We start from the raw sequence: 12721 nt of genomic DNA, 5'->3' as shown, positions 1-12721 counted from the left end.
ATAAAATGATTGGTAAGACCTTAATATTTTCTAAATAAGTTATTAGAAATAATAATTAGGAAATCAAACTCGTTAAAAATTACATTTATTTATTCAAGGGCACATAGATGCCATAGTTAGAACTACTTTTAGGGAGTTTATTCTTCCTTCCATACTGTAGAACCTGGGAATTGAACACAGGAATGGAACCTGGTACCATTGCCTGTTAATGTAACTGGCCCCTTTTGAACTGTCACTGAATCCCAATTAGTGGTAGATATTATTGGAAACATGTCTGTTAAATTCAACTATTTTAATAACCAACCTTTCTGGATTTGGCTTTGAAATATACTCAATGTTTGCGGCTTATCACTGTAAGAATTTATATCACAAGTCCTTAAAAATGTAATGTATGGAGTACATTCCCCCAAATAATTACTCAAATTAGCTAGGCATTCAGTATTGTGATTATATTCTGGCAAACAATCTACCCTATGATTCTAATAATTCCCTTCCACAATTTACTTGAAGCAGGTTATCTACAAATTCTGAATGCATCAACTAGCCTAGAAATTATAGATAGACAGTAGTATTTATAGACACTCTAAAATAATTATATCATAAAATAACCAACATTTTTTTTCATTCACTGCTCTACATCTATGAGCTGGAATATTGCTGTCCATTCTTTTTGGCTTTGGAAAGCTGAGAGCAACATGCCTTTGTTTCATTCGCTCAAAGTATCTATGTATATGGTGAAATACAAGGAAGGATAGGAACACTTCTGTTTATTTCATTTTCTCTTTCCAAATGACTTCCGCCATTCTTCATAGTCCCCAGTACTTCTAACTGAAAGCATCACTTTCTTCTCAAAGATCCTGCTAACAACTCAAAAATAGGACCACATAAAACAACAAGAAGTTGAAAGATAGGGGAGCACATAACTTCCAAGGAGGAAGAGTCCCTTCACTAAGAAAGTTGCTAACTTCCTGAGTTTAGGAGTAGAAATTATAAATCATTCCATTTCCACAGAGCTTGGCAGGCCACTGGCCATCACCTTTTGCTTTCCTCTCTGTCACGCATACATGCTAGAACCACGAGTCTTCCTTTGCTCCAGGCTTGCCTTCATCATGGTAAAGGTCTAGGAGTAACATGACGTGAGCATGGCCGTGAACACAACATGTGTGACTTTTACCAACAAGCAATTTATAAGACAGTCTACAAGTATGTAGTTCCAGGTTCAATAAACTCTTAACATTCATTCAAAAGGACAGATTTGGTTAGTTGAACCTGGTGAGTGGAATATAGCTACTGCCTTCCTACCTGCCTGGGATCCTCTGGATTCTGAGATCGCCCCTAGCAGGATGCTAGAAAGAGATAACAGTCTCTAATAAGAGACTCACTGAGCCTGGGAGGGAGCAAGAAAGCATCCAGGGAGCATGCAGCCCTGCCAGGTGCTAGGATGGCTCCTGTGCTGTTTGCACTCAGCCCTCAAAGCACTGCAGCAAATCATGTGATGTCTTCTCCCCGCAAGCAGTGCAGCCTAACAGAAAGTGATGTCAGGACACCACAAATCCCTGTTGGGAAAAGTAGTTACAATGGCGCCAAGAGATTTGCCAGCTTAACTATTAAAAAGCTATTCTCAACCTCTACAAAATCTCACAGGCTACAGTGCTACAAACCAAGGGATGAAGTGGGGGGTTGCTAAGGAAACCCCATCCATTTAAATGTCTGAAAGCAGTGTTGTTTCTACACCGGTATCACCATATGACAGCCTTGAACACCTTAGAATTGCTATGGATCTGCACTGAAGCAGAAAAGTGTTCTTTGGGTGCAGAAGATGAAGCAGGGGCAGAAGAGGTTGGTGTTCAATTATCCCCAAGGTCACACCTTCACATTTCTGACCCCAAATATGATGCTGTTCTTTTCCATTGAGTGTCTGCACTCTCTGTCCCCTTACAGGATCATCATTCTCAGTGCACAGCCTGATACCATACACAAAACGCAGGCATGGCTACGGAAGTGATCTACAGTCTGCCCTAGCCATCAGAAGAAAGCAGGCCTCAGCAGCCTCGGTCTAAGCCTTTGAAAAGAACAATCTGCATGCAGCTTCAGTTTTTCTAATTTTAAGACTGAACATTGAAGCTGTCTATGCAATTCAGTAAACAATGAAAATAAAATATCTGATTAATCGGAAAAGGAAACAGGCATGCACCCTGAATTAACTATATACATACATCAGGTTGTGAGTTAAATAGAATACTGAAAAACATACAACTCAATGAGCACTTCAGATATACATTCACAATTTGAGAAACAACATATAATGCAACCGGATGATCATCTCCATTTGAAAATTATATATTGATGTAGTTTCCATTTTCAAAGTAAAGTACTCCTTACTCTCTGATAGAATCCAAATGATGCATCTTAATATGTCCCCCTTTTGAATAATTCAACAACGAATCCCATTAGCTTTAGATTCATCTTATGATTAATACCATAGTGTGGTTTACCTGTTCTTGAATGCAATGCATGAAGTAGTAGAAACTGCAGAAATGCAGTAGGTCAAAGTGCAGCATCAGACTGGTTAAGTAAGCACTACAGACACCAAGTCATTAAATTCCAGCTAGGAATGGCAGAAGCCCACAACACAGTTTTTTAAAAAAAAAAAAAATCTACCAACGTGCAAATTTTAAATAAAACTTCCCATAGTCCTTGCATTCTCAACGACCCCGCTCCAAAGCCTGCAGTGCCCAACATTACACAATGTTGACATTAAACAAGGCCATAAGTGCTGCTGTCATCAGCTCAGATCCCTGCAGCATTTAGATCCTCATTGATTACTGCATTCATCTATGCCGTTCTGCGCTGTACTGAGGTGACTCTCACGGCAGTAGACGGCAGAGCCCTCTCGCCACACAATTAACCATTTCCTAAAACAGTGCATAGATGCTGCTACTCCCCTGCAGCCGGAGACAAATCTCTGAAGTCCCTGAAAGCTAGTGAGGGAGAAAGCCTCAGGCAGATGCTCTTGATCTCCTGTTCCTCTCGCAGGGACACTTACTTCACTGTGATAACCGTGATCTACAGCGACAGACTAGAGCAGACCCTTGCTGATTTTAAATCCCTCCAAACTCACCTGAAATAATTCGATCCCATTATCAACCCCTGGAAATGGTCCTGCCAAGTCCAACGTAACAGATCATTTCCTCTGCAGTTTTCCTAAATGAGGAACGGCACCCAGTGGCAACAACTGCACTAGGGCACATAAAGCTGAAGCTGGGAGGGACTGTTGGGAACAGAAGAAAACTGCTTGTTCAGAGTCTCCTGGATGATCAACCTACTGCTGATGGATCCTTTCCAGAGGGCAAAAGGACAATCGTAAATACAAGAAACAGAGATGGGGTTGGCTTATATTTGTGATACTAAAAGACAGGTGACCATGCTCTTATAATTTGTAGTGTAACGGAGCTGTCATTAAGGCAAAAATCATCATTTTATTAGCAATTCACCTTCATTTACTCTGGCCATATCATATCTTGTATTAAGGAACAATAATAACATTATCAAAAGAAAGGAAATGAGTTGAAAAAAAATTCCTAGCCACATTTAATCATGGTAAAATATTCAGCTTCAAGAAGCAGTAGTAAATACTGAGACACTCCTCTAACCCACACCAGAGGGTCTGGAGAAGCACGTAGAGGCCACTTCAGCTTTCTTTCATAATGCGGACTGGTAAATGATAACACAGAGAGAAACAGGACAAACCCCCATTAATTTAACACTATTGTACTGGATTTACCTAAGAAGTGTGAACTTGCCTTTAAAAAAAAAAGTCCTACCGGTTGAAAAAAGTATCAGCACTGAACTGATAATTGTGTTAACCAACTAAAAACACCAGTCTCTAACAAGCTGGCTACTTGATACATATCCCCTCGTAAAGAATATATGGTTAGCCCACACAGGATCCTCAGGAAATTTTCCTTTTCTTTTCAGAAACTTCCAGGTACAATTTAAACTGACATTAGGCAAAAGTTAATCAAATAGCAGCAAGAGAAAAAAAAAGAGCAATACACATTAATTGAAGGCCTTTTATCTAGCAAACACAGTACTATCATAACTTTATTTAATTCACTTGTTTTATAGGGTTATGATAAACTTACATTACCCACAACAAGTGACACTTAGCAAAACTTATTCATTTGCCCAAGGTCATATGGTTTAAATGTAGTGCCCTGGAATCTGAACTTGGCTTCACCTCGTATAAAATCTCACTGGACCTACACCTACATGGCGACTGTATAAGGTTTTGATCTTTACTTCCAGTGGGGCCCCGGATTGTGTGCTAGTAGCTTGCTGGGAAACCGGTTGGTTTGGTGGGGTCTATCAGGCTGCACATCTGCTACGCCAATCCTGACTCAAGTGGAGATGGTTTGAGAGCGGTTAGTGGAGATGGGGGACTGTGCTCACTAAACTCAGGCTTCCTTTGCTATGTTACTGTCCTAAAGAGGACCAACAGAGGCAGTCTACAGAAAGACCTTAGGACAGCGCCAGGCATGAGGAGTAGACGACAGCCAAAACTTTCAGGAATTTATTCATTTTCTGTAGTTAAAAACATTCGTGAGGTTTTCTTTCCATGCATTTCACAAGCCCAGTCAACAAATTAAACAACATGTACAGCCTCATGCTGGTCTACGCGAAAGCTAATTCTGTGTTCCTATTCTCTCTCACCCTATGTACTTCCTAGGATGTGCTAACTTCAAATGATCAACCAAGTTTCAAGGGTATTAATCGGATATTTATTCCTCATTCTGTCTCATACATTAATATTATTTGTGTATAGTTTCCTTGAGTTCCCTAAATTGTCTTGACTTAAGCAAATTTATCAAATGATAACAAATTTGGTTTCTAACAGAAAAAAACCTTACTAAAGCAAACAGGCTTCTGAAATGGTATGCACAAGATCCAGTTTACAGAGTAAGAACCAAGAATCTATATTAAAGAAAACCTATTGTTGATCCTTTTGTAAAACAGTCATTCAGTCATTTCTGGATAGTGCATCCCCCATGAGATCTCATGCAGAGTGACAGATGACATTCCCTGAGACCGACAACACGTAAGTAGGAATAATCCCTCCCTTATGATTGTATTGATATAGAAACTCATACCAACAATATTTACTCACTTCAAATCATTCTTACTTGAAACAACTCTTCCCACTTGGAGGGACAAGAATCCCTCTGGGTGACAGACTAGGCAGACTAACCCTCACCTGTGACTCCACAGCTACCCAAAGCCCAGCACACTGATTTCCTCTGAGAGAACAGACACATACTAACGCCATCAGCAACTCTGAGCAAGCAGCTCTCCAAGTATGGAACCTAGTGGCCCTGTAGTCTGTGTGAAGGCCTGAGATTGCTAAGGTTTCCGTTTTCTTTTGTTCTAAAATCCAGCATCCATTATTTTGAAACCGCGACACAAACATCCTACTGTTGAATTGATTTCTGTGAGTGATGACACCGGCGTGTCACGTTCCTCGGCCTTGGCACTCGCAGGAGATTATGAAGCATGAACACATCGACGGAAATACAAAGCCCACGCACAATTAAGCAATTTATTATTGTTTTTTGTTTCACAGAACACTGACTTCCTAATCTTTAAATCTTTACTTGACTAGTTCAGAAGAACAGAAATCATAAATAGGATTGCTTCTTACAACCTTCCAGCTATGCTGTAAAACCCTATGATATCAGTTCAGAGAAACAGATTAAAGATAAAGTTAACACCTGGAAAAGTTGATCCATTTAGAAAATGCAACAAAATTGCTCTGTACCCTATACAAACCACATTAATATTTAGACCAGAAGAAAATGGATACAATGGGTATTGAATAGATATTTGGGAACAACCAGAAAGAAAATACGGCAGAATGGCCATTTCCCAGACTCACCCGCACCTGCTTGTCTGATCTCCCTTGTTTCCATTTCCGAATCAACAGAGCTCAGTTCCTCCCACCCGTCCGAGGAGACAGGTATCCCAGATGCACACATGATAACAACCTTGCAAAGAAATCCAGTCCAAAAACAGCAACTCTCTGCTGCCTAAGATCTTATCTGCGAAGCGTGTGTCTTGCTTCCTCCTTCACCATGCTTCTACCATGGAACGAGAGGAGCAACAGGAAATGCAAACTGAAGGAAAGCATTGGTGTGAGCATGGGAAAGTCTCCTTGCATGACTGACTCAGGTCACTGCAGGCACCTTGCAGCTACCCCAAAGATTGGTTGGATGAAATACCGCGCGCAAACCTCCACGGGCCTGGTGCTGTGAAGGCTGGTAGCATTTACCAAGGAGAAGCATATTGGCATCTCTGCTGGGTTTTAAGCAGATCCACGGGATTCAGGAAATAAGCTCTCTGCCAGATGACACTATGCTCCTAGCCATTCCTTATGCTTACTTATCGCCCACATTACTTTAACTAGCGTCCTTTCACCCGCTGTGAGCTTATTTGTAGAGAGAGCTAAATAAAGGACTTTTATGACAATGAAATGGCCTTTAGCCCACTGGATAATTTCTGGAAGCACTAGTTGTCAGTTTTTGCTCGGTACTATTAAAATTCATTAAACGAAAACATTTCTTATGGTTTTATATTAGATTTATAAAGAAAAACGTCTGCATTACTTCCTGAAGAAATAGATGAAATTAAGTGGTAATTTATCTGCTATTTATTTCATATATAGTGTTTTATTCATTATTTATATATAAAATAGGTTTTGTTTTGTTTTGTCTGCCTATCAGAGGGATCTTCAAAAATATATGTCCCTAGAAGTTTTGATGTTATATGCGTCAGTAGTATAATTTCAAGATGAAAAATTTTGATACCTAGATAAGTGATATTTATGATCCCAAGTTATGAAAAAATACTTTTCTCCTTGTGATTTACTTCACCAAAACAAATGGCTGTATATGATGTTCAGTATCTTTTCTGTTGACACTACTTCTGACTTTTTTTACAGGTATTATAGAAGCTAAAATGCTGTAACCTCTTGTGGTTGAATATACTTCATTGTTCCTAAAGAATATTTATGTAATCATCAGTCTAACTACAGGGTAAGTCAAGATCAGGCCCCCTCTCCTCTATTGCTTAGGGTCTTAGGCAGGGTCATCTTTGTGGATTCCTGGGAATTTCTCTAGAGCCAGGTTTTTGCTAACCCTGTAATGGCTCCACAATCAAGGTATCTCTGTCCTTCTTCATCTCCACTATCCCATTCCCTCCCCTCAACCCTTCCCTTCTCTCCTCCTCTTCCCCTTCTACCTTTCTCCCTCCACCTCCCAATTTTGTCAGGTGATCTTGTCTGTTTCCAGTTTCAAGGTGTATTTGTATATGTTTTTCTTAGGGTTCTCCTTACTACTTAGCTTCTCTGGGATCATGAACAAATGATCCTAGATGTCCTTTGTTTATAGCTAGTATCCACTTATGGGTGAGTACATTCCTAATATTCATCTTTTCAGTTCTGGATTACCTCACTCAAGATAATGTTTCCTAATTCCATCCATTTGCATGCAATAGAACCTTCATCCAACAACATATAGAAACAGGCAGAGACCCACATCGGAGCACTGGACTGAGCTCCAAGGTCCGGTTGAAGAGTGGAAGGAATGAGAATATGAACAAAGAGGTTAAGACCATGACCTCTTTAGTTCATCCACTGAAAGAGTTTATCCGATATGATGGGAGCTCACCAACTCCAACTGGACTGGGAAGGAACAAGCATAGGACCAAACTAGTCCCTCTGAATGCGGTTGACAGTTGCATGGCTGGGACAGATACAGGGGCCACTGGCAGTGGCACCGGGATTTATCTCTATTGCTTGTACTGGCTTTTTGGGATCCTATTCTCTTTGGATGCATACCTTGCTCAGTCTAGATAAAGTAGGGAGGGCCTTGGGCTTTCCACAAAGCAATGTGTCTTGCTCTCTCTTAGGATTAGATGGGGGAGGGGTGGGAGAGTGTGTGGAGGGAATAGGAGGAGGGGAGGAAGTGAGAATTTGGATTGGTATATTTTTTAAAAATCTAATAAATTAAAAATAAGTAAAGAAAGAAAGAATATTCATGTATTTCATAGTAAGTCTGAAAAGCATCCAAGAAGAAGAGTTGTGTAACAAAACTCTTCCTGGAGTGGGGAAATACACATCTATTCCATGACTATCTGGAGTATGGATACCACCAAAGTCTACCTTGGTGAACCAATGAGTTTTATTGGGGTTACTTACAGGAATACAAGTGAGGGGTTACTTACAAGAGCAGAAATGACTCAAAGAGAGCTGCATTGTCAAAGGCCACCCCAGCATGGATGACAGCTCACAAAGCTTGGGACCTGGAACACACTGCACCACCAGCAGGCAGCTCAACAGGTTGGAAAGTGTCCTTTCCAGATGCCACAGCTGGTATAAACCTCTTCCATGAAGCTGGTCTGCTCTCAGGGTCTCCCCCTCCTTCCTTCCCTCCCTCCCTTCCTCTCTCTCCCTTCTTTCCTTCCTTTTCCTTTTCCCAACATACTATTTTTATTGATTATTTGGGAACTTCCTGCAATTCATTATGATCACACTTGTCTCCCATCCATCCCACCCCTGTGGCTTTCCCAAAGAGAGAGAGAAAAAATAAAAAATACAGCAAGTCCAATTTGAGTTGCCCATATACTCACTGAAGCCTAGTCAAACTCCCAGTGGTCACTGAGTCCTTCCCCAGCCCTCTTCCAGAAGACATCAGCTGTGAAGAGCTACACTTGAGCATCTTTATCACAATTTTTAAGGACTCTCTTCAATGGCTTCCTGTCTAGACTGTTTCTTCTTGTGTGTGTGGTCTGTCTGTCTGTCTCTGTGTGTCAATGTGAGCATATGTGTACTGTATATGCAGATGCTTGCAAAAGCCCAAAGAGAGTACCAGATCCCTTGCATTTAGAGTTATAAATGTTTGTGTGTGATCCAGTGTGGGTGCTGGGAACTGAATTCTGATCCTCTGAAAGAAGGGCAAGTGTCCTTAACCCTTGAGCCACCTCTATAGCCCTATAACAAAATTCTATGATCCTAGAAGTTGAATTCACAAGTAATTAATGAATCTTTTCCTTTTAAAATCAAATTTTAGTTCAAATTTGACAGCTATACAGCACACATGCAGCCTATTATACGTTCTCAAAAGTCACTGTGTTAAAAGTTGATATACTAACCACATCCTAGTTCTTTTACTGCTACAGTGCTGATCTTTGTACTTGTTAAAGAACTCCGATTTCCAGATCCCAGATATCTTCCCAGTGCAATTTAAGGTAACTATCAAAGTACAGTACTGTTCAGCTAAGTCTTGAAAATAGTAGTGTCAAAGCAATGAGCCCCAAATACCAATTACTTTCTATTGCCCCAATATCTTTAAAAGTTAAAAATTGTCTCTATTTTTCTCTAACTGACTCAGGAAAAGTGTTCTGCAGATTACAATCAATTCTTGCAAAAGATTCTCCTTTAGAGACAAAGAACAGTTTTTTTTTTTAAAAAAAACTATCTCTGCATAATTATTTCATTTCTTTCAGTAGTTTATCTTCACTTTTATAAACTTCATCACTAAAAAACTCACAAATAAATAAAAACACCACAAACAAAAATTAATCAGATCGGAAGCCTACATAACTCAATCCTAAAGAAAAATGAAGGTTAAAAATTGAAGACATATTAGGTGATATCACAAAATCTCAAAAACAAAAACCCATATTTTCTCTCTCATATAAAAATATAGCTAACAATATGTGTACATATGTGAAAAGTTAACACATGTAGATAGTGTAATACAAAGAAAAAGACAAAAAAGAAGGCTAGGTATAAGGGAATGAGGAGGGAGAAACTGCAGGTAATGAATAAGAGTTATGAGAGAGTATATAAAATTATTGTTTTCAAGTTCTAATTCTTTCATGGGTATTTTTTGATGGTGGATAGATAAGTACATAAAATATATTCAATACTAAAAGTGAAATTTTTAATATGAAACTCAACAGCTTCCATTCCATTGCCAGGCAGTTTTAAATGAGTGTACCTAGATAATATAACTTAAGAATCTGATTGTGGGGATACAGAATTTTCGATTGGTCATTCAGCTATAACACATTGCTAATGATTAATTGGCTATATCTATTTTTATGCCATGTTATACTACATTAGCACACTGGCACTTAAGAGATAGCAGCAGGACAAACTGTATTTAGAGAAGCATAAATATATTGTCCTTGAATCTGCACTTGTGTTAGCACCAGATTTCCTTAGAAATACCAGCATAGTTAATCTTTACAGTCAACACGTACTGGTTGTATTACAAACTTACAATCAATATACACCATACATATAAAAATTATATAGAAAAATGAATTCAAATTCCCAGTAGCTATTCTGAGCTAGTTTCCCTAAACAAACCTAAAGTACATGGATATTTTTCATTTTTTAAGCTTCTCTGGATGTCTTCAAAGGAAAGTTCTACATAGATGGACACTGTTCTTTAGTCTTTTTAACTTTCTTTGCATGCATGTGTCTCATAGGTACCTTTCATCAAGCCCAAAGTTTGAATATTCGCAATCTTAGGCCCTAGAGTAAAGAGAAAAAAGTATCCAGACCAAGCTTTTTGCTTTGGACCATTCAATAATATTTCAGTATTACAGATGGCACACATAACAAGTCAATGGCACAGGCAGAGTTTGAATTCAACGGTAATAACAACCAGCCATGCTAACAATGCTTTAGCTCACAATTGCCTTAGGTTTGAAGAGTAACTTCTACCTCATGTCCAACATGGACTGTGTTCTTAAGATATTTATCACTCAAGCACAGAATGTCCATGAAACATAACACACTATATGCTACTGACTTAGGTCTTCCCTGAAAGTGACGATACCGCCATGTTGTGATATCATAACCCTGGTCTATGAAGAAACAGGGGTGCAAGTGAAAATGAAAGTAGCTCAATTTGACTGTGTTTGGAACAGGCTGCATGTTCGATTCGTTTATAAAATAGTTTCAGTGCACATCGACACCCAGGCTTTCAGAATACCACATCAAGGACATTGTTAGTCCATAAACACTAGTCAAACAAACTTGATCATACATGCTTATCTTTTTTTTTTCTTTTGGCAACTGGTTTATATTAGTAGCAGGTGGGAAATGTTTGCATTGTTAATACTTTTTTTCTGAATTATTACACATGTGGCACTTCACAAGAAAGACAAGGAAGAACTGGATTCTGTTTGTAACTGATCTAGAAGTGGTGTCCAGGGTCATGCTGCAGTGGTTTCTTTAAGAGCAGCCATTGTCACATGTCCTGCTGTCATGGGAACATCTGTGATCATGCTTCCAATGTAGCAGTCCAGCTCTATGCATCCTGGCTCACATGTGCATACGTTGGCATTCATGTCTTCTTTTTATTCAATACTACATGACCACTGACATAACTGCATTGAGTCTAAGCTATAAAAAAAATAAAGCATCTACTGAAAGAAAGAAAAACTGACACACTACAAGTAGTTCAAATTAAATATGTCTAAAGATTTAGGCCAGCATTCAAAGCAGCATTTTGTAGAATAGCAGGAGAAAAGGCAACCTTAGTTCTGAAGACAGGAGGATGAAATTGAGAATTGGGTAAATAACATATCAAGTTCAATTTTTTGATATCTAGAGCATTGTTCATATCTGGAATTCTCTGAGACACAAAGTTCAGGTTATGTTCATCGTAAGGGGGATTTAAACACTAGAAGCAAATCTGATTATAGACTTTAGCCTGAAAAAATTTAGGAAAGGTAAAAATTTATGCCACCCAGGAAATCTTTCCCACATCTCTCAAATTGAAAGCAATGTACTTGGGTGTGAATTGTAGTCTAGTTTTAATAATTACAGCATATGTAGCATTCAGATAGCCCAATTGACAAAGCCATAAAATAAATCCCTGGGCATCTTGCCTACTTTCTGTAACATCAACAGAACAGGAAACATTTCATCCTCAGGGCTAGATCAGAAAGGTACAACAGAACAAGATAACACCAGTCCAAAGTCAAATCAAGCATACATATCCTGTCTTAGTATTATAGAACAATGTCTACATAATAAATCCAATCTGTGGGAAAAGAATGAGGTTTTGATGTCTTTTACCTAGGGCTCAGTGAGAAATGAGATTATGCATTTATCTTATGTCTGTGAAGTTTTACTAGGTATCTTCCTTCCACTATAGAAAAAGCATTTTTAATGGTCCTGGACTTAGAATGAAATGCTTGTCTCATTTCCCAGACATTTTGTCCCCACACAAAGGAGGGCAAAATTTTCTGGCCCTATGTGGTTTTGAGTCCTAAGCTCCTAGCCATTGTAGGCATTGACTCACCCACAAGCAGATATTTAAACTTTACCCCACATATTCTTGACTTTTGTTTTCTATTTCATTTTTGTATCTTTGAAAGTTTTCGTTCAAACAAATTCAACAATGTCTTTTTAAACATCATCTTTCTCTTTCCCTTTATTTTTCTGCAGGGGAATTTTACTTTGTTATTGATTTATCCATCTTAGGCAACCATATTCTTATAAGCTATAAAGAGATTCAAATGGTGCCCTGATTAGCTTTTTCTCTTTGTTATATCGGCATCTGTAAACGTTATTTGTATGTTTGAAAGCCATTAAAGGGATACATGCATTTGTCTTTGCTGGGTTACAATTCAAGCAATGTTGGCT

At 38.8% G+C, this 12721-nt stretch overlaps 1 protein-coding gene across 45 annotated transcripts in view; it reads right to left on the bottom strand.

Moving 5' to 3' along the window:
* Positions 1-12721, bottom strand: part of Rims1 (regulating synaptic membrane exocytosis 1) — a 468726-nt gene that overhangs the window by 182126 nt on the left and 273879 nt on the right. For 4 of the 45 annotated variants that reach the window (XM_075980632.1, XM_075980612.1, XM_075980623.1 and 1 more), the window contains exon 1: positions 5933-6272. The exons of 25 other annotated variants lie outside the window; for them this stretch is intronic. In XM_075980632.1, coding sequence (XP_075836747.1) covers positions 5933-6032 — 100 coding nt within the window. In that variant the 5' untranslated portion in view covers positions 6033-6272. Of the gene's footprint in view, positions 1-3121; positions 3294-5932; positions 6276-12721 lie in introns of those variants that run through there. 16 more of the 45 variants (XM_075980613.1, XM_075980617.1, XM_075980625.1 and 13 more) reach the window with 7 other exon arrangements.

Source organism: Microtus pennsylvanicus, chromosome 7, assembly GCF_037038515.1.
Source record: "Microtus pennsylvanicus isolate mMicPen1 chromosome 7, mMicPen1.hap1, whole genome shotgun sequence".
Taxonomy (NCBI): Eukaryota; Metazoa; Chordata; class Mammalia; order Rodentia; family Cricetidae; genus Microtus; species Microtus pennsylvanicus.
The sequence above is the reverse complement of the archived record's forward strand: the minus strand, read 5'-3'. Positions and strand labels throughout refer to the sequence as shown.